Source organism: Engystomops pustulosus, chromosome 1, assembly GCF_040894005.1.
Source record: "Engystomops pustulosus chromosome 1, aEngPut4.maternal, whole genome shotgun sequence".
NCBI classification, from domain to species: domain Eukaryota; kingdom Metazoa; phylum Chordata; class Amphibia; order Anura; family Leptodactylidae; genus Engystomops; species Engystomops pustulosus.
Window position 1 is genome coordinate 260,789,163 of NC_092411.1, and position 22,140 is coordinate 260,811,302.

The 22,140-nt window shown below is 41.9% G+C and overlaps 1 protein-coding gene across 3 annotated transcripts in view; it reads left to right on the forward strand.

Annotated features, from left to right (window-relative positions):
• Positions 1-532: 532 nt before the first annotated feature.
• The window catches only part of LGI2 (leucine rich repeat LGI family member 2), a 30,009-nt gene continuing 8,401 nt past the window's right edge, over positions 533-22,140 (forward strand). Inside the window, exons 1-5 of one of the 3 annotated variants that reach the window (XM_072125995.1) lie at positions 533-824; positions 7,455-7,526; positions 13,558-13,629; positions 17,779-17,850; positions 17,960-18,031. In XM_072125995.1, coding sequence (XP_071982096.1) covers positions 643-824; positions 7,455-7,526; positions 13,558-13,629; positions 17,779-17,850; positions 17,960-18,031 — 470 coding nt within the window. In that variant the 5' untranslated portion in view covers positions 533-642. Of the gene's footprint in view, positions 825-7,257; positions 7,359-7,454; positions 7,527-13,557; positions 13,630-17,778; positions 17,851-17,959; positions 18,032-22,140 lie in introns of those variants that run through there. The other 2 variants (XM_072125997.1, XM_072125996.1) reach the window with 2 other exon arrangements.

Genomic DNA, 22,140 nt, shown 5'->3' on the forward strand with positions numbered 1-22,140 from the left:
CTGCCTGGACCTGGTATTGCATCTCTTGGGCTACGTTGCAATAAAAGTATATTAAAAATATGCATTTACATCATGTCAAAATATGTCAAATACTCCCACATTTTCTATGGGTTTCGTATCTACCCAGGGGTCAATTTATTTTTGATATTTTTGAGAATTCCTTGCATCAAGGCCTGGGACCATTAACTCTTCCTTTTCTGCTTTACCTACATCCGATCTCCCAAAACCAAAATAACACTTGCAATGTGATCCACATGTCATGGGAAGATTTCCCTGAAGCAGTCCCCAGGCAGGCAGCTCCGGGTCCTTGTGAGTGACAACTCTTCAGAGCCCTTTGCAAGGTCATCCCCCTGATTTGTTCTCATGTTCAAGGAAGATCGAGTCTGCTGAAACAGAGTAGGAACCTTTGCTACTCGGGGATTATTTTTAAACTCACCCGAATGGAGAGTTTAATAAATTATTCATTGGAGGGAAGGGAAAAAAAAATCCCACAGGCTGCAGCTGAAGTGCTGATGTCAGGAGGCAAGTGCAGTGTAGTATGGTGCAGTCAGAATAAGGAATGCCTGCCAGCCAGCTTCTTCCCAAGCCTCTGTCCTCACTATTTCACAGTGCACACACATACACTCAGCCCGGGGGGTCAGGATGAAGGCGCACATTATCAAGGAACCTTTGCTCATTTTTATTTTGCTTGGATGTATACAGAACACCGCCCAACTTAAGAAACCGGTGAGATGTCCGTCCACATGCAGCTGCACCAAGGAATCCGTCATTTGTGTCGGTTCTTCCTGGATCCCAAAGACCATCCCCAGCGACATCAGCTCCTTGTAAGTGGAACGTCGGCTGCAGAAGTTGTGTGCATGAGGAACGGGGCTCCACATACACCTTTAACTCAGGTTTAGGATCTTATATCCTGGTGCTTATATATCAGATTGCATTTTTAATGGGATAGTCATAAATCATGTGCATGCATGATATAATGTGTAATAGGACAGGGCTTCTATACTGGTATATAGATTATATATAGATTACTCAAAATCACTCACCCACTAATGTGCTTGATAAGTTTCAATGTTACAAACCCATACTTGTCTCACTGTACAGTCATATTGTATCATCCGGGATATCCTGAATATCCTTCTTACTGGACCTTTAGGATAGAACTTTTGTTAGTCAATTTCTTTTGACTCTCTAAGTTTTATCTAGAATGGCTCATGCTGTAGTGCAGTACATGTCCCCTAAGTGGATGCTAAAAATGTATATTAAACCTAGTACAATTTGGCCTAAAATACCCAGACTTTATATAAGCCCTGACTTCATTAACTTTATATTCTCACAACCATTACTAATGATGTTGCTGAAGCACTAATGAAATCCCGACCTCATCCTGGAAGGCCACTTCATAAGATATTAGGATGCATTGTACAGCGGGACAATTTACTTAGCTCATCCTGCTCTATAACATGCTGCCTGCAGATAGGACACTATGTTCAATCTGCTCAGCTCCTCCTACTGTATAACATGCTGCCTGCAGATAGGACACTATTTATCTGGTCAGCCCCCCCCCCCCCCCCCCTTTTTCTATAACATACTGCTGGAAGATATGAAACTATGTAAGCTCAAGTAAATTTCTTCCTGCTCTATGATATACTCCTCCCTGCAGATGGGACATTATGAAATTATGAACAATCTTCTCAGCTCCTCCTGTCTATAATATGTTGACTGCAGATTGGTCACTATGTGCCATTTCAGTGTTCTTTCTGCTCTATAACATGCTCCCTGCAGATATGACACTATGTACAATCTGCACCGCTCTTCCTGCTGTATAACATGCTACCTGCAAATAGGTCACTACATACAATCTTCTCTGCTCCCCCTAATCTATAAAATGCTGGCTACAGATAGAACACTATGGGTAATTTTTACTAAGGGTCCGCGGACGCACTTTCGTCGGACTTTCCGTTGTTTTGCCGGCTGTGACAGGTATTTAACCGGGGTCTGCGCTCGGATTGTGTCGCACGCGATTGGATTTTGGTGCAGCTGCGCTGGCTTTCATGCGACATAAATTGGGGGCCGTGGCCATCGGAGGATGTGACTGATTCGGACTGAGTGCGGGATTTAACTTTCAAATTGTGTTGCAAGACAATGCACTCACATGCACCAGCAAGCAGAAGGTGAACTCCGGCGGACCTGAGCGGGGAAGCGACACATGAAGGATATCGGGTGCATGATTTAGTGAAACGCGGCAGAGTGCATGATCGTCGGACAATGTTCTGTGAACTCCACTGGGCGGGTAAGTAAATGTGCCCCACTGTACAATCTGCTCAGCTCTTCCTTCTCTATAATATATTCCAGCAAGTGGGGCATTATGAACAATCAGCTCAGCCCCTTTTGCTCTATAACATGCTGCCTGCAGATAGGACACTATGTACAATCTTTTTTTTCAACACATGGAAAACAAGACATTGGTCATGATGGGCTTGGTTTCATGGTTTTCTGTATAACAATATGCAAAATAAACAATTTACCAGTGTTAAACTTTTTTATCTAGGCCTCTGTGGCATTTACAGAAAGCAATGACTGCCAATATTGCCAGCTAGGGAACACAGCACACTACTATATGTAAAGATCCTGACTCAGCTCGCAAGTTGGCTTTATAACAAAAATCTAAAAAAAAGACACAATAAAGAACTGCAAACACAGCTAAACAGAGGACGGCAGATTATAACATGGGCACAGGGAATCAGTGCCACAGTGTCCCCTGTATACCTTTCCTAATCTGCCTTCTTATCTGCACCAGACTTATATCCCTACTAATAATACAGCCCTATCTGTGGGCAGCATGTTATAGAGCAGATTTACAGTTTTTAGAGTATAACGCTCTTGCTCAGCAGGGCCGGATTGAGGGAGGGGCTCCTGGGGCTCGAGCCCCAGGGCCCCCACCACTTTCACTTTTTAAGGGGCCCCCACCAGCCCGTGGCTGCCTGCATCGCACATGGGGGTCTAGGATGTCAGCTGTGTCAGTGAGACACAGCTGCCATCGCTGGGGGAGATCGCCAATGTACTGTTTTGGCGGCAGCAGGTTGTGATGGTCCGATCACTACATGCTGCCGCCAAAACAGTGCATCGGCGATCTCCCCCAGCGATAGCAGCTGTGTCTTCAGTGGCCGGCGGCTGCCTGAAGAGTCAGGAAGAGCCTGCAGCGTTGTGGGATCACTGGAAGGGAAGGTGAGGTAAGTTTATAATTTTGTGGTCATTTTCTACACGGGACTGGTGGCTAAATTCTACAGGGGGCTGGTGGCCGTATACTACAGGGGGCTGGTGACTGTATTCTACAGGGGGCTGGAGGCTGTATTCTACAGGGGGCTGGTGACTGTATTCTACAGGGGGCTGGAGGCTGTATTCTACAGGGGGCTGGAGGCTATATTCTACAGGGGGCTGGAGGCTGTATTCTACAGGGGGCTGGAGGCTATATTCTACAGGGGGCTGGCAGGCTATATACTACAGGGGGCTGGCAGGCTATATACTACATTGGCTAGCAGGCTTTATACTTCCAAAAACATTGTTGGAACAGCCCCCACCACCCTTAATCCGGCCCTGTTGCTCAGGAGTCCCATGAGTGGGGTCTACTTAGTCTTTGACACCAATCCCTGAATGCATATATGTCACATGTCATAAAGGAAAATATGTCAATCACTGAGCAGGGCCACCCACTGGACTCCTAAGCATAAAAAGAGATGACATTGATAGACAGGAGGAAACTTGTGGTCAAAGTGCAGGGACTCCTGTAGGTCGAAAGGTGTCTCTGCACTAAAGAGGATACTCAATCATTGACCAACATTTCAGTGACTGTGGGTAAACACCAAAATATTAAAACTGAAGATACTACGTGCACTTGGGATGTATATTGGAGCTTATACTAAATCTATATAGGAGTGTATGTCAACAGATAGATCAGCGTGTTAGCCATATAATAATAGTCACCAATAATATTTTGGTTTGTTATGCTTGATTTTGATGGTAGATTTCCAGCGAGTCCTATAGTCTCACTGCTCTTATGATAAAGAATCTAGGATAGTGATGAAAACCTGCTTTCCTCTAGATGTGGACATTGACCCCTTATTATGGCAATGACTTATGGTGTAAAAAGCTCTGTGTACTTTCTATAGACGTGTAGGTGCATAAGTTTCCACCAACCTGTCTGTTTTTTATAACTGTCTTCCCCCAAATCTTGATACTGTGATCTACTCATTCTTTCAATCAGTGAATCTCTACCTGGTGGTACCCCAGGATGTACATCCCATACCAAATCTAACGGAAAAAAAAATTCCAACAATGTTTCTTCTGTTCCTAGTTTTGTTAGTATGGCCTAAACATACGTCCTGCTACCATTATGGCTGCTTACTATAGACAGTATTTCCAAAATACTGACCTATAACTCAAATCAAAAGACAAGAGGGCGCTGTCTCCGTCTGGAGAAAACAAGGTTTAATCACCAGAGGCGACATGGCTATTTTAATATGAGAACTGTAAATCTGCCTTTACACATCTAAACAACATTGACGATTATGTGATAATATACGGAAACTGGTAAACGAGTGCCAGTCTGGAGCCGGGTACATTTTGGCACTGCCATCACTTCTTCAAAGCCGGGTGTTAGCATTGGATGAGGGATACCAGCACAAGTGTATTTTCGAAATGCTAGCAATGTGCATGTCAGAGATCTCTTATCTCTCTACAGGCAGTTCCCGGGTTACGTACAAGATAGGGTCCATAGGTTTGTTCTTAAGTTGAATGTAAGTCGAAACTGTATATTTTATAATTGTAGATCCAGGCAAAAAATTTTTTTGCCCCAGTGACAATTGGAGTTTCAAAATTTATTGCTGTAATTGGACCAAAGATTATCAATAAAGCTTCATTACAGACACCTTACAGCTGATCATTGCAGTCTGGGACTAACGTAAAGCATCCAGAGACTTCACCAGAGGTCACAAGGGGTAGAGGGCTCCGTCTGTAACTAGGGGTCGTCTGTAAGCCGGGTGTCCTTAAGAAGGGGACCGTCTGTATTATATTATATTGTTTTACCAAGTTGCCCATAAATGCCAGGCTGCTACATAGTGCCCACATTGTCTATAGCGACATGTGGAAGACACAAGTCACCCCATGAAATGTAGGGCAGCAACAGGTTCTCCAATTACACAGTGCGCTAGTGAATCTGTAGTAATATATGCCCGTCAGTGGGGCCTCCAGAGACTATGTACCAGCCACAGGTGGCATCAGAATAACGTATAGGTGTGAAGAAAAAAGTAGACAATATACAAAAAGTAAATGTAGACGGTGCCCGCAGCTTGTCAATCCTGGCCTGGGATTAAATATAATTATATACTGGATCAGAATAACGTGCCATCCCCTAATGTGGGTGCTATGATGTACATGCTGCTTTTTGTTCCACTCTTAGGATCGCTAGCCAATTTGGGTACATGATGGATATAATGGGGAACATTTACTTACCTGGCTTCTGCAGTTCACCAAAAGTGCATTTTGTAATGCACTCTGCCGCGATTCACTAAGATCGTGCTCCCTATATCCTGCATGTGTTGCTTCCCCGCTCGGGACCGAAAGAGTTGACCATCTTTTTAGTGGTGCATGTCAGTGTTTGGGCTTGCGACACAATTTGAACGTTAAATCCCACGCTCAGTCCGAATCAGTCCAACTGCACGCCCCCCAATTTCTGTTGCATGGAAGCCAGTACAGCTGCACCAAAAAACAATTGCGTGCGACACTTCTAAAATACCTGTACAAGCCGTGTAATCCCTGAAAAAAGGTGCACAGTTCAACGAAAGTGCAGCGCGACCCTTCGTAGATGAGCCCCAATATGCCCACTTCTTCCATATACCCAATTGCTTCATATTAGAGTTTCATCAAGATATAAATTGTTTTGCTAGGAAGACCAGTGCTGCATTCTTGGCTGTTCTTTTAACCAAATATTAATGTTATCGACATCCCTGAATTCCTTATGTGTTGTCCTACTGTTCTACCCTTTGCCCTTGTCAACCCCTTCATTTCCTGCTGTTTTTTTTGATGTTGTGGTTCATTTTTGCATCAGATACACTTATATCTGTGCTCCTGTGACACATCATTCTTGTGAATTATTGTCTAAACTTGCATTTATTTTTGCGTAAACAATGTACTTGTTGTATACTTACTATGCACAGTATTTCCAATTTTCAATAAAACGATTTACCCATAATGTTATCGACAGAAGTTCTAAGTTAAGCTTAATTTTTTACCCTTTATCACTAATCACCGGCCTAGGGTTATCCGTTGAATCATTTGTCGCTAGGGGCTACTTGGTTAAAAAAAAGTTGAGAAACATTACTTAAAGGGAACCTGTCACTAGGGACATCATTTTCACTAAAGACAGGTTACAGAAGCCCATCACACCTGCAGTGCAAATATGTCTCTCTGCCTTCTCTAAGCCTGTGCATTACAATATAATTGTATGTTAATAACTTACCTTGCGCCCGAACATACTCCTCGGTGTAGTCCCAGGGGTGGGGCTTTGGTTTGGCTGCATTTCAAAAAACAACATGTGACTTGTCTACAAACTCCTCAGCTCTCAGCCCCCACCTTTGTGCTCCTGTACAGCTCCTCCCTCCTGCTCCATCACAGAGGTCAGATTGTGGTGAGCTGACATCACTGGGAGAGGGATGAGCTGTACAGAGGTGGGAGCTGAGAGCTGAGGAGTGAGTAACACAGACAAGTCATGTGTTGAAATGCATCCAAACCAAAGCCAATCCCTGGAACTAAACAGAGGATTCTGTCAGGGTGCAAGGTAAGTTATAACACACAATTATATTGTAATGCAAATACTTAAAGAAGGCAAAAAGGCAGATGTACAATGCAGGTGTAATGTGCTTCTGCAATCTGTCTTTAGTAAAAATGAGGTCCCCAGTGACAGGTTCACTTTAATAACCCAGCCGCCCTCCTCTATACCATACTGTGTAATAATACTACTCTGTTATCTGGTTATGTACTTTTTATTTTACAAAACTTTGCTATTATTTTTAAAATTTTGTAGCTTTAGGCTAAATGTTTTTTTTATACAGGGTTGTCTGATGGTTATAGCCTCTTCGATCTGATGTCAACTGGTAGTGAGGGAAAGGTGCAGCCTAAGCTTTGCAGATGGTCTGTGTACACAGGGGTGCATGCGCGGGGCAAGGGGGCAGCCAGGGCACGTGGCGCAGTTATGGATGCAGAGTGAGGGTAGTTACCATGGCTCTGGGTGCATTTACATATGGTTATGACACTGTTTTTCAGATGCTTATATACATTACAGGACTTTCTGGCATCACATTTTTGTGAGTAGCAGTTTACCTTATATTAAGGTTTCTAATCGCTTTGTAATCGTCCACAGTTGCTTTGTGCCTGACGTTTGTTTCTCTTCACTCTTGTAGGAGTCTGGTCAATGGGACGTTTTCTGAGATCAAGGACAGAATGTTTTCTCATCTGCCCTCCCTACAGCTGCTGTGAGTAGCGCACTCCATAACAAAACCCTGACTGTAGCCCCTTTCATCGCTGTTGGTACCGGGTATCATTGCCATGCTGAACACATCACCGCTCCCAGCATGCAAAAAAACACGCTCCCTGCTCTGATGGGTTATTTTTCAACACCAAGAATCTGATTCCAGACATAGTTTGCATCCCACTATATACGTACACTATATACATAATATATCTATACACAGTATTATTTATAGTCTACATTATTGAGCAGGAAGGACGAGAGTAGACTGAAAAAAAACCCCAAAGATGTCCTTAAAGATAAATGCAAATCCTCTGAATCTCATCTTCTTTAGCATCTAATTTTTTATCACATACACATGATCTGGTAATATAACAAATAATAATAATAATTAATATAGAAAAAAATAAATAAATTAGAGCGATTTTGACAAAATTGAGAAAGGGAAGTGCAGCCACAGCAAAACAAGGATGCCATGCACATTTACTGCTCATTGTCTTCTTCACCACTGCAAAATTTCTTACATTTAGGCGGAAGTCATTAGTTATTTTTTATACTTTTTGCAAGAAAATTAAGCCCTCACCCAATACGCAGGTAAAATCTGGTTGTATCCACATATAGTGATTTTGGGTCAGATTTTTCTGAAGATTCACGGAGGATTTCTCTGCTACAGTTGAACGGTGAGGCTGTTGCAAAAGCAACAATAGAAAAGTATGGAATCTTCCCCCCATATAAGGGGGCATTCCCGAGCAGGTTGGGTTGTTCCCTGGGTTGTTTTAGCTAAGCTTCATCATGTGATTTTACTAACTTTTATTAGAATAGTTTTTTTTACCGGGTCTCAGGAACTAGATTGTGCATACCATAAAGGAAGATACACATCTTTCCATGAAAAGTGAACGGACCATACTATCCCTCATTTCTATGGGGTGTTTGAAACCACAGTGTTACCCATCTCTACTACCCTGTTCCCCCGAAATTAAGTTTCTAATATAAATTTTTGCTCTTAAATGGACACAACCCTAACATTTTGGCTTAAAGAAAATCTACCATCCAAATTCATCATGATAATCTCATAGATCCAGGCTGTGACTGTGGTAATCTTTTTATATTTTTTATCCATGGCCTCGTACCTTCTAAAATCAACTTGCAAAATTACACTAATGAGTATGAAGGTCTTCTCTATCCCTCTGAGATGCTGTTACACTGTCTCAACCTCCCCCCGCTTCCTCAGCACCGAGAATACAGCAGGAACATTGAACTTTGGACATTGTCATATCAATCAATATAAATCAGACTTTTAAAATTATTCTAATGAGCCAGAACCAGAGCCCCTCTGTGATGTAGTTTCACAGGCTGTCACACTGTGCTGGAGCACTTCTCCTACTGTGTGGGGGTCATTTATTATGGCCTTTTAAACAGACAACCGTCAGTGTTTTGTTTTGTTTTTTTTCTTTCCTTTCTGCGCCTCTTACGCCTGAATGTATGTGACGTCACCATAATATTGGTGTTTTCCGACACTCTCGACTTCTATTTTACTTCTATTTTTGGGAGCAAAATTTTGGCGCCGCTTGTGAATTCACCAGTTTTCTGGTGCTTCTATTTTTCCGACATGTTTTTTGGCGCAATTCGTGGTGCAAAAAGAGAGCAGCTTATATCTGGTCCGGGGAGTTATAATCCTATTTTATATTCTCCGCTGATCCATGTTCCTGTGACTATACATAGATGCTGACTGTAGCCATGTACATATATCACGTTGCATAATATATGAGGGACCTATAGCCATTTCCTGATAACCTCCGCAGCTCATCTATTATTAATCATAAGTAGTAGCTATACGACATGTCGCGTGTAAATTGTGGCATTTTTGCTGTAATTATCTCTTTAGAACCTTTATAAACCCAATTCCACCCTCTTAATGGTATTTTTCATGTTGTTAATCTACATTAGAGCCTTTTTTCCCGACATGGCATTTTGTGAATTCAGCGCTTAGCATTTAATATGCCTCCTTCCCGAGTAAGAGAAAAGCAGTGAATTATACCTGGACTAGACCTCGTTCATCAAGGCAAAATCAACACTTGGAAAAAATGCTTTCAAAGTACATGGCTGGGAATTATAATGAATTAGGGGCGAGCGGATTACGATTTTATATATTCTCAGCTATTCCATATCCATCACTCTCTTAAAGGGACGCTAAGCCTATCGCGGAAATCTTATTAAAGCGAATCATGTAAAACGAGACGCTAATCATATTCGCTCATAAGTATGTACATTTTAAGGCAGTTCTCAGAATTGATAAAGTAGTGATCAGGATGATGGAAATTTTCCAGACTTTCTGAAGAACATGGGAAACTGAACAGAATTTTGCAGCTCAGAAGCCCCGCCCTTGACCCCCCACCCTCTAGTTTGCCCACAAACAGATTGTAGGACCCTTACTGTATAATGCCCCCTTTCTGTAGCCCCTTCCTTATAATGCCCCCTGATTTATACACCCATTCCATTTCCCGACAGCAGTCTCCACTCGTGTTTTCACTGCCCCCGCTCTATGCGACTCTGAAGCCACTAGACGTGATGTTATCCTCGTTTTTGCTTTACTGTGCCGCACATTGAAGTTGCACATCCTCAATGGTGGAGCAGCGAGCTGACAACTCCCTGCATCACCATTAGATCCAACTCTATCTGCATCCAGAGTTTCTGCCCTGGGACCGGCCCAGCTCATTCCAGGGTGTTGCAGAAATATGATTAGAGGACAGGGGAGCAGTGACTATTAGTACATTAGATGCCTATGCTGCTGTGAGTACAGGTCTCCAGACAATTTTGAAACCGGTACATATGGCTAAGGTACAGTATGTATTTTACTGAACATATACATCTTAACTGGGCCTGTTATAAGTAATGATTGTTGTAAAAATGTATGTTCTTGCTGTATTTGATTTAGTTTGATTTTTCAATGAGTAAATGACCACAAATATGTACCATGACATACCATGAAAGTTATGGCCTACTACTTGTCATGTTTCCCTCTTCCTGGCCTCCATGGAAAAGCATTAATGTTTACAGAGATTGTAGCAACCAAACTTTTAAGATGCTCATACACACAAGAACAAAGTCATCCTGACTGTTGCAGAGGGACCAGGCTCTCCAGGGACTATCATGTTATGGGTGCAGCCTCTGCAGCTCCTAAGTAAGGAGGTCTTTGTCCACTCCTGCAGCTGACAAGCTGTGTGTGACTAGGTTAAGTGTGTAGAGTTGTGCTGACTCACCCCTGATAGGGAATTTGGGGGAAAAACCAGCTGCAATTTTTATATCTAACATGTACAATGCTTTATAATTATGAGAGATAAGGTATGCTAAGATATGTGTGGCAGCACCTTATTGTCCCCTACCCATTCAGAACACGACGGGGGAAATTTATTAAGATTGACATTTTGAAAAACGGTCATAAAACTAAGAGAGTCCTAAGAAGGGTCATAGGGACCTAAGAAGGGTCTGAATTGGCAGAGTTTCTTTGCTATAGTCTCTGCCCCACTCCCCAACACGTCCAAAGTGGCCTACAGGTCTGAGAAGCCAGGAAACTGGTGGGGATGGGGAGATTTGATGCCTTCTCTGCCAAAAAACTGGTGGAGAAGACATAATGAATTTCCCCCAATATATTCTTAGACATGGGGGTCCATGAATAGCTTTCAACCAAATTCCTATAGATCTATTTAAATATACATATACAATGATGTTATCACACTACACAAGGGTGTTACTGTCCACATATCTGGATGTCAATGTCTCAATGACTCTACAACAATGTTGGCTAAGCAACGCAATCAAATCATATTAACTCACACAGAAGCTGTCTTATTCTAAGAATGTCTTTATACTAAGCATGTCCTTCATTGCCTGCCGCAACCAATCAGAGCTCATATTAATGACCTGTAGCAAAATAGAATCTTAGTTGTGGTTGGTTGCTATCCAGGTTAACTTTCACAACAGCCAACAGATAATGGTTCCTGTAATGGTGGTTACTAAATGTATTTTGCAAAGTGTGGGGTGAAAACACAAAACATATTCTATAACATTCCCCTGAGTCACAGGAGTCGTCTGTGTAAAATTCTTTGATTGTAAATGTGACAGTGCCCATTCCTTTAGCGGATATACATACACACTCAGCCTTATATATTAGGTTCTATGAAGTTTTGATGAAATTTCATGTATTTTCAAGTTAGGCTGAGGCCTTTGCCAGGTATTGCTAGTCTACATGGTCTCAGGAGCTAGGACATTCGTGAGCCTACACAGAGCTTCTTGTCTTCACTATGTTTGGTCTCAAAGGTTGGATCTGATGGTTTGATCTCGCCTAGCAAGAGCCCAGTTAGTGCTATGGTTTCTTCTCTTTGGCGCTTCAGTGACTACAAGCTGAATCTACCTCCTAAGGCTACATGCCTACATACCATAGTATGGCGGGCATACATCGGCGCTGCGGAGATGAGCAGGGGATGAGCACTGCTCACCCCCGCCCCTCTCCATAGGATTATACAGTGCACGGCGCCGTATCAAGTGGAAAGATAGGACATGTCCTATCTTTCTACGGGCTACGGAGCGGTACGGTGCCGCTCCTGTACAGTGCCGTGAGCCCATAGAAGTGTATGGGGGATATATACGTCCCCCATACATGTGTGTGAATGCAGCCTAAAGCTTTATGCAGTATATCTGTAGAATAGGCATTTTATGAAAAAAAGTTCAACGTCGTACAATAAATTGTGTTATATCAAAGCCCTTGAAATCCAGTTGTAGATCCATCAATGAAAAATGAAAATCTGTACTTTGCTTATGCATATGATGTATATACTGTGTATGCCTGTTTTATGTCTGATATGCCTTAAGTTAGTTATAACTTTGCATGTTCAATTTTATTTTTCTGTATAATTATTACTGCTATTATTATCCTTTTTGTTTGCTATTTTATTTTATTTTGTTTTACTTTGATTGCTTTCCAGTACTAGTGCTGATATGGAGAACCTCATTATCCCTGAAAGGCCTCACATACCAGAAAACTTTGGCTTTGTAAATTTATCAAAGTATGAGATCATCAGAAATTATGCAGCCCATGTCCTTTCTTATAGACATAGATATGTGGCATAATAGACATGCAACCAAACGCAAGGGTCAGTTCACCCCTGTGTTGGGGGTTACCTTTACGTTATGTGACCTAAAGACTTGTAGAAGTAGTAGCTGTGACCTAGTTGCAGCTTTACTCTATCCATAACATGGAAGACAATGGTAACAGCTTCCTGTTAGTGAATTTGAAAGACGGAGGTATCTGCAGCATAAATGACTTTGCTTTCCAAAAGTTCTGCTCTTGAGTATCCAACTGCACTCCAAGGTTTTTTTTTTTTACCAATGGTGTGCTTTTAGCATGCCTAATGTATAAGATTTAACCACGATTCATCCACTGTTAGACTGGCCCACCGGAGGACCGGAAGATCCTCCGGTGGGCCCTGGCTCTAACCAAGTACTGGACCCTAGAGGTACAGCAGAAGACAACAGAATTTGGAGGCTACTAGAGTCGGTTTTCTATGAGTTGATGGACGGTGGGCCCCCAGCAAAATTTATCTGATGGGCCCAAGTAACCCCAGTCCGACACTGGATGCATCTATCTAAAAGAAAAGCTCCTCAACTGAGTTTATATCATGTTGAGAAATGTAATCATTGCCGGCATCTCAAGCCACAATGTATATCGCACATAACTGCTCACGATACATTATATAAAATGTAAATAATCATTACTCAAGTTTTCCTTACGATGACATTAGATATGCAGACTTCTCCGTTACATCATGAAGGTGAAATTCTGAAGATTTCAGCTAAACAGCTTCCTAAAAGCATTAGTATAATGTGTCCCCCAGCAGCCAACGCAGGTCGACTCAGCAGCGATAGGCAGAATATTGCTCTTCTCAGGGCTTTGCTAGATCAGGCGATAAATTCTGCTTGGCTAATTCTGAGCACCATAAAAGTCCGGCTCGCTTCTAACCTGCTGTCTTCATTTTCAGCTTGCTGAATTCTAACTCATTTACTGTCATTCGAGACGATGCCTTTGCTGGTCTCTTTCACCTCGAATACCTGTAAGTGCTTCACTTAATGTCATATTTTTGTTTCTGTTCTTCCTTATCCTTTGGCATGTGCAGTTGTATGAAGTAAAACACCTATTCTCATGTATTTTTTTACCCTCTTAAAGGGGCTGTGAACACAAGATAAGCATTTTTAATTTGTCCCTTTATTGTTGATTTAACTTTTATATGGTGCATGTATCAGTGATGGCCCATGCCTGCTGCCGTGTCCGCTACCTCCTGCTCCTGGGCTGCTACTAGGTCCCCAGGCAGTTTCTGAGTGTTCCTGAGGTCCAGTGTGCCCATACCAAATGTGTTTCCTGCAAATCAGTGCACATGCCCACTAAAAAAAGACACCTTCCCCCAAAAAGACCTGAGCATCAACATCACTTGTACATATTCAATTCCGATCTTTTACTCTAATGACATATTTGGTTTGACCTGAACTGTATCTGACCACTAGTCTGTACCCCCAAGCCTGACATTTGGTTTGTATAATAAATTCTGACTGATTGCTGTTACACTCACCGGCCACTTTATTAGGTACACCATGCTAGTAACGGGTTGGACGCCCTTTTGCCTTCAGAACTGCCTCAATTCTTCGGGGCATAGATTCAACAAGGTGCTGGAAGCATTCCTCAGAGATTTTGGTCCATATTGACATGATGGCATCACACAGTTGCCGCAGATTTGTCGGCTGCACATCCATGATGCGAATCTCCCGTTCCACCACATCCCAAAGATGCTCTATTGGATTGAGATCTGGTGACTGTGGAGGCCATTTGAGTACAGTGAACTCATTGTCATGTTCAAGAAACCAGTCTGAGATGATTCCAGCTTTATGACATGGCGCATTATCCTGCTGAAAGTAGCCATCAGATGTTGGGTACATTGTGGTCATAAAGGGATGGACATGGTCAGCAACAATACTCAGGTAGGCTGTGGCGTTGCAACGATGCTCAATTGGTACCAAGGGGCCCAAAGAGTGCCAAGAAAATATTCCCCACACCATGACACCACCACCACCAGCCTGAACCGTTGATCCATGCTTTCATGTTGTTGACGCCAAATTCTGACCCTACCATCCGAATGTCGCAGCAGAAATCCAGACTCATCAGACCAGGCAACGTTTTTCCAATCTTCTACTGTCCAATTTCGATGAGCTTGTGCAAATTGTAGCCTCAGTTTCCTGTTCTTAACTGAAAGGAGTGGCACCCAGTGTGGTCTTCTGCTGCTGTAGCCCATCTGCCTCAAAGTTTGACGTACTGTGCGTTCAGAGATGCTCTTCTGCCTACCTTGGTTGTAACGGGTGGCGATTTGAGTCACTGTTGCCTTTCTATCAGCTCGAACCAGTCTGCCCATTCTCCTCTGACCTCTGGCATCAACAAGGCATTTCCGGCCACAGAACTGCCGCTCACTGGATGTTTTTTCTTTTTCGTACCATTCTCTGTAAACCCTAGAGATGGTTGTGCGTGAAAATCCCAGTAGATCAGCAGTTTCTGAAATACTCAGACCAGCCCTTCTGGCACCAACAACCATGCCACGTTCAAAGGCCTCAAATCACCTTTCTTCCCCATACTGATGCTCGGTTTGAACTGCAGGAGATTGTCTTGACCATGTCTACATGCCTAAATGCACTGAGTTGCCGCCATGTGATTGGCTGATTAGAAATTAAGTGTCAACGAGCCGTTGGACAGGTGTACCTAATAAAGTGGCCGGTGAGTGTATGTTCTATGGTCTAAAGAGGCCAATTATTGACAAAGTCCTATCACCCCCTACTTCTGGCCGGATGCAGGTTCCAAAGAATGAAAGTACTGGCGTAATGCAGGAACCTGAACAGGGTAAGTACACTTTGTTTTTTTTTTCTTTTATTATCCTCGCCCCCAAAAGATTTTTCCAGAATTTCAGGAAAACCCTTCACAACCTCACAACCTCATCCACAGTTCACCTTTGTTTAGTAGAAGCCAAGTAAAAGCCAAGACACCACCAATATGAAGTCTTAGAGGCGATTTCTGATTAATAAAAAGTGGGCATGTTTATGACAATGCTGTGGTTGTCTTCTGGTGTAGAGGGAGAGATACTGGACATTCTAAGTATGTCATTAACATTCTGTTAAGTAAAACAAATAAATATAAAAATGCTAATAGTAGGGGGCAAGCAGATGATGCATAGAAGACACAAACAAGTGATGTATTCTTTTACATAAATGTTTTTGTGTTTGCATTTTTTAAAAAAAAGCTATGAAAGGACTTGCCATTGAGTACTTACTGTAATTTTCTTTTCTAGAATTTTCCACACTGGGTGGGCAATGGCTACTCATTACAGATACACGAAGCAAACATACAAAAACTAAAAACAGATTTTAAGTAAATTTGCCCCATTTCAGTTACAGGCCCCTGAATGAGCAAAATTCAAGACATGCTTGTTGAGTAATATTCCTTATTATATTGTATATATAATATACATACTGTGTATATATATATATATATATATATATATATATATATATATATATATTATATATTTTTGCTTTGCAGTGCTTTACAATGTACACAAAGCGAATGTAATAATAGACTAGATAACATGAATCCTTTAAACCAAAAAAATCTTTTGTACAGACATGATAAAATAATAAGAAACTTAGTATTTATGTAAAATGGTTGGGGTGAGGCCTTCTGTTCAGAATCCTTATTTCTTGGCCAAAGTATAGAGAAGCATTGTGAGAAAACCTCTTAAAATAGAGTGATGCTATGAAGACACATGATTGTCTTCACTCAGCCCATTGTCTGGATAGCTATTTCTATGACATGTTCCTAGTCATTTTTGCTATAAGTATACAGGCGGTCCCTTATTTAAGAACACTCGACTTACATACGACCCCTAGTTACAAACGGATCACTGGATATTGGTAATTTATTGTACGTTAGTCCCAGGCTACAATAATCAGCTGTAACAGTTATCACAGGTGTCTGTAATGAAGATTTATTGTTAATCCTGATTCTTATGACAACCCAACATTTTTAAAATCCAATTGTCACAGAGACCAAAAAAGTTCTGGCTGGGATTACAATGATAAAATATACAGTTCTGACTTACATACAAATTCAACTTGAGAACAAACCTACAGACCCTATCTTGTATGTAACCCGGGGACTGCCTGTATATTGACTGTTCAATGAGATGAGCAAGATGTAAAAATATCAAAGTCAAATTATAGATAAGTACAGTGTCAGCCTAGGGTTCCTTGGATCCACCAGCTTAAATTATTTTGGGGGATCACCACCCTTCAACTACTAGGGGATATACTTTCGAAGCCTCCAATTTGGATTTTATTCTTCTCTGGGGCCCACTATTGTGTTAGAGCGAGGAAGCCATCGGAGAATCCTCTGGTACTCTAGTGGGCCAGTTTTACACTGGATAAGAATATAAAAGTTTCACTCATCCCAGTCTTCCTCTTCTTTGAGGGAGCCTTGGCATAACATGTTCCTCAGGAGTGGTCATTTTCATAAGGAGGTCCCTAGTAGTAATAAAGTTTGCAATAGGTAACGAGTAGAGATTAGCAGACCCGATATTCAAGTTCGGGTTTGGCGTTCGGAATCGACACAGACTTATTAAACATTGGGACTGCTCATCTCTAGTAACGAGTAGTGGTAACAACTATCGATATATAGACTGTTATAGAGTCTACATTTCATACATGATTGTTTTACTCTTAGGGGGTCCATGGGAATAGTGGATCATGAGGAAATTCTACAAGAAATGATATGGGGAAAGGAAAGATAGGATGGTTCAAGATGGTTCCAGTTAGTTCTTGGCTCACATAGTAACCAGCAACCAAAATGATTCCGAGGGTCACAAGCAGAACTGGAGGCCATGTGCATCGAGAGAATTTTGGAAGATGTGTCCTATTAGGCTGCACATTTGGGATGGGGACTTGACGTCATACACACACACCATCACTATACTATTGTATGGAGAAAACACAGGCCTGTTGGAAAATCAATTTTGTGTCCAGTTGGGTGAAAACATTGGCTTGGCATTGTTGGGAAACAAAGCCTCTCTTCCACATGATATCTCTGGGCGTGTGACATTATAAATGATTGGCTGATCATGCGTATAAAATGTATGTCATACCTGCTGTACAACATTGTCTCTTCTTCTTAGGTTTATTGAAGGAAATAAAATAGAGACTATTTCCAGACATGCCTTCAGAGGCCTCCGCGACCTGACCCATCTGTAAGTCCAGGGGATCTGTTTTGTATTCCGCTTCGGTTTGTTCACTTTGTCTGTGTTCATACATTTCAGCAGTGGAGACTCATGCTCAATTACTTGTCTCCTTTTCCAGATCCCTGGCCAATAACTATATTAAGACTCTGCCAAGAGACATCTTCAGTGATTTGGATTCTCTCATTGAACTGTAAGTGTCAGACAGTGCCGCTTGGTTCTTGATTAATCTTTGTATATGTGTACTTGTTCCTGCTTGTATTGCCTTTTACCCATCCGTTTCAGGAAGCTTTGCCGTTGCCAGTTCATTCCATCTTTTTTTATACAGCTGGAACCTTCAATTATTACATTGGGTATTTGCCTAAACAGTGAACCAGAAAGGGACTTGGAACCTGTATCACTGTAGCGATCACTAGAAAGTTTGTAGCATACTGATAAACTTCATAGAATTTTATTGAAGTTTTCCCTCCCCACTCCTCCCACTGCCGGAGCCAGTGTCCAGGATAAGAGGAACCCTAATCCTGGGTGATAGAACCCATTTAATACTGTGGTCTATAGTAGCCATGGCATTTAAGGGGTTATGGAGAGAATGGGTTTTCTCTTTAAAACATTGACACTCCACATATTTGATTGGAGGGGGTCGGTACCATTACATGACAGTCTGTGGGGTCTCATGGAGGTCCCATTAAAATGTAATAAAACATATTAAAATTTAATAAAATAATAAGGACATTGAAACCCCTCCTCAAATGTAGTATATAATAATAATCTTTATTTATATAGCGCCATCATATTCCTAAGTGCTTTATAAATCAATGGGGGTCATACACAAATAAAATAAGACAATAAAGTAAAACATAGTCATATGGAACAATAGGAGTGAACGCCCTGTTCACAAGAGCTTACAGTCTATGAGGATGAGGGGGTGACACAAGAGCTTACAGTCTATGAGGATGAGGGGGTGACACAAGAGCTTACAGTCTATGAGGATGAGGTGGTGACACAAGAGCTTACAGTCTATGAGGATGATGGGGTGACACAAGAGCTTACAGTCTATGAGCATAAAGGGGTGGCACGAGAGTTTACAATCTATGAGGATGAGGGGAGAGACAAGAGCTTACAGTCTATGAGGGGGTGACACAAGAGCTTACAGTCTATGAGGATGAGGGCGTGACACAAGAGCTTACAGTCTATGAGGATGAGGGGGTGACACAAGAGCTTACAGTCTATGAGGATGAGGAGGTGACACAAGAGCTTACAGTCTATGAGGGAGTGACACAAGAGCTTACAGTCTACGAGGATGAGGGGTGACACAAGAGCTTACAGTCTATGAGGATGAGGGGGTGACACAAGAGCTTACAGTCTATGAGGATGAGGGGGTGACACAAGAGCTTACAGTCTATGAGGATGAGGGGGTGACACAAGAGCTTACAGTCTATGAGGATGAGGGGGTGACACAAGCGCTTACAGTCTATGAGGATGAGGGGGTGACACAAGATCTTACAGTCTATGAGGATGAGGGGGTGACTCAAGAGCTTACAGTCTATGAGGATGAGGGGGTGACACAAGAGCTTACAGTCTATGAGGATGAGGTGGTGACACAAGAGCTTACAGTCTATGACGTTGAGGGGTGGCACAAGAGCTTACAGCCTATGAGGATGAAGGGGGTGACACAAGAGCTTACAGTCTATGGGGGGTGACACAAGCACTTACAGTCTATGAGGATGAGGGGGTGACACAAGAGCTTACAGTCTATGAGGATGAAGGAGTGACACAAGAGCTTACAGTCTATGAGGGAGTGACACAAGAGCTTACAGTCTATGAGGATAAGCGGGTGACACAAGAGCTTACAGTCTATGAGGATGAGGTCGGTAACACAAGAGCTTACAGTCTATGAGGATGAAGGGGTAACACAAGAGCTTACAGTCTATGAGAATGAGGGGGTGACACAAGAGCTTACTGTCTATGAGATGAGGGGGTGACACAAGAGGTGTAAGAGCTTGTCTAATGGTCCAGCCATTCTATATATATGGTTATGGAATAAAAATAATTTAATAAAGATGCTGCTGCTTGATCCCGTCATCAGCGATCATCTTGTATACAGAGTCCAAGATCAATGGGACTGCAGAGAAGTCTTTACCGGATAGCAGACGGGAGGAGTGGACAGGGTGGGTAAGTAAAGTGAGTGTTTAATGTACATGGAGTTAGGGAATGTGATAGGCTTAGGAGAAGTCCTGGAGCCATGAGTGGGAGGTTAAAATTAGGTAGGAGAATAATCAAAGCACACTGGAGAGGTAGAAAGGTGTAGCATCATGCCGAGCTTTGTAGATGAGGGTGATTATATATTATATAATAGATAAAACTAAAAAAATGACATTGTTTCCATAATGCTTTCAGCTATAAAGCCATTAAGTTACTAATCTAAAGAACATTAAAAAGTACATTTTATAAATGTACAAAAAACTAAAAAGTAGTAAAAATAATAACATTTACAAAAAAAAGCCCTCCCACATAAATAAAAGTTACAAGAAAAAGTTATACACAAAAATATAGATTAAAAGTTTTTTTAATGGAAAAATAGTTCAATATACAAAAAAACTATATAAAAATGGTATTGCTGTAATCATATCGTCCTCAATAATAAAATTATCAAGATAAATAGTGCTAAATGTGAAATACGTTACTGTGGTATCTTCTTATGTTATCCATAGCCTCCTAAAATCAACTTGTAAAATTATGTTAATGAGCCAGAAGGCCTCTACAGGCTATTGCTCTACAGCCTTCACAGGCTATTAAACTGTGTCCCCCCTGCTCCCTGGCACTCCCTCCCTATGTCCGACTTAAACTCACACAGTGTAACAACCTGTGAAGCCGGTAATTAGCATAATTTTAAAAGTTGATTTTAAAAGGAAAGAGACCATGGGTAACAAATTCAAGAAGGTTAGCACAGTCACAGTGCCCCTGGTTTATTATGCTTGATTTTAATGGTAGTTTTCCTTTAAATGGAAAAATAAAAAGTCTCATTATTTGTGATTTTATTATTGCTGTTATATCTCTTTGCACATGCTCCGTCTATTCACTTTTTCCCTTCTTCTGTCCAATGAATGTTACATTCTCCCCCCTGCATTATACTGTAGATTTTTCGATGCTATGTTCCTGTTTAATCTACTTACATTCCTGCTTTCTATTACATGTATTTGTGTATAATTCATGAGCCTAAACATCTTTCATCCTCGTGAGGCTGTGTGATCCCAGGGAGACGGCATCTTCATAGAAATACATGTCACAGCCTTTCATCTCATCTTCTTCCAGCGCTTTCCTATGACAATATCTTATTGAATGCTGTGATGTATTTGTATATAATGTAATGGACTGGTAGTCCTACTAATGTACTTTTACTGTTCTCTTTACTGCACGCTGCCAATCTTGTTTACAGTCAAATTCAGCTCATTTCTTCTATGTATATATAGCTGGAAGCTTGTGGGAGTATATCTCCTACATTACACTTATGCACTCAAGTAGTATGGCAGTACACTCACCGGCCACTTTATTAGGTACACCATGCTAGTAACGGGTTGGACCCCCTTTTGCCTTCAGAACTGCCTCAATTCTTCATGGCATAGATTCAACAAGGTGCTGGAAGCATTCCTCAGAGATTTTGGTCCATATTGACATGATGGCATCACACAGTTGCCGCAGATTTGTCGGCTGCACATCCATGATGCGAATCTTCCGTTCCACCACAACCAAAGATGCTCTATTGGATTGAGATCTGGTGACTGTGGAGGCCATTTGAGTACAGTGACCTCATTGTCATGTTCAAGAAACCAGTCTGAGATGATTCCAGCTTTATGACATGGCGCATTATCCTGCTGAAAGTAGCCATCAGATGTTGGATACATTGTGGTCATAAAGGGATGGACATGGTCAGCAACAATACTCAGGTAGGCTGTGGCGTTGCAACGATGCTCAATTGGTACCAAGGGGCCAAAAGAGTGCCAAGAAAATATTCCCCACACCATGACACCACCACCACCAGCCTGAACCGTTGATACAAGGCAGGATGGATCCATGCTTTCATGTTGTTGACGCCAAATTCTGACCCTACCATCCGAATGTCGCAGCAGAAATCGAGACTCATCAGACCAGGCAACGTTTTTCCAATCTTCTACTGTCCTATTTCGATGAGCTTGTGCAAATTGTAGCCTCAGTTTCCTGTTCTTAGCTAAAAGGAGTGGCACCCGGTGTGGTCTTCTGCTGCTGTAGCCCATCTGCCTCAAAGTTCGACGTACTGTGCGTTCA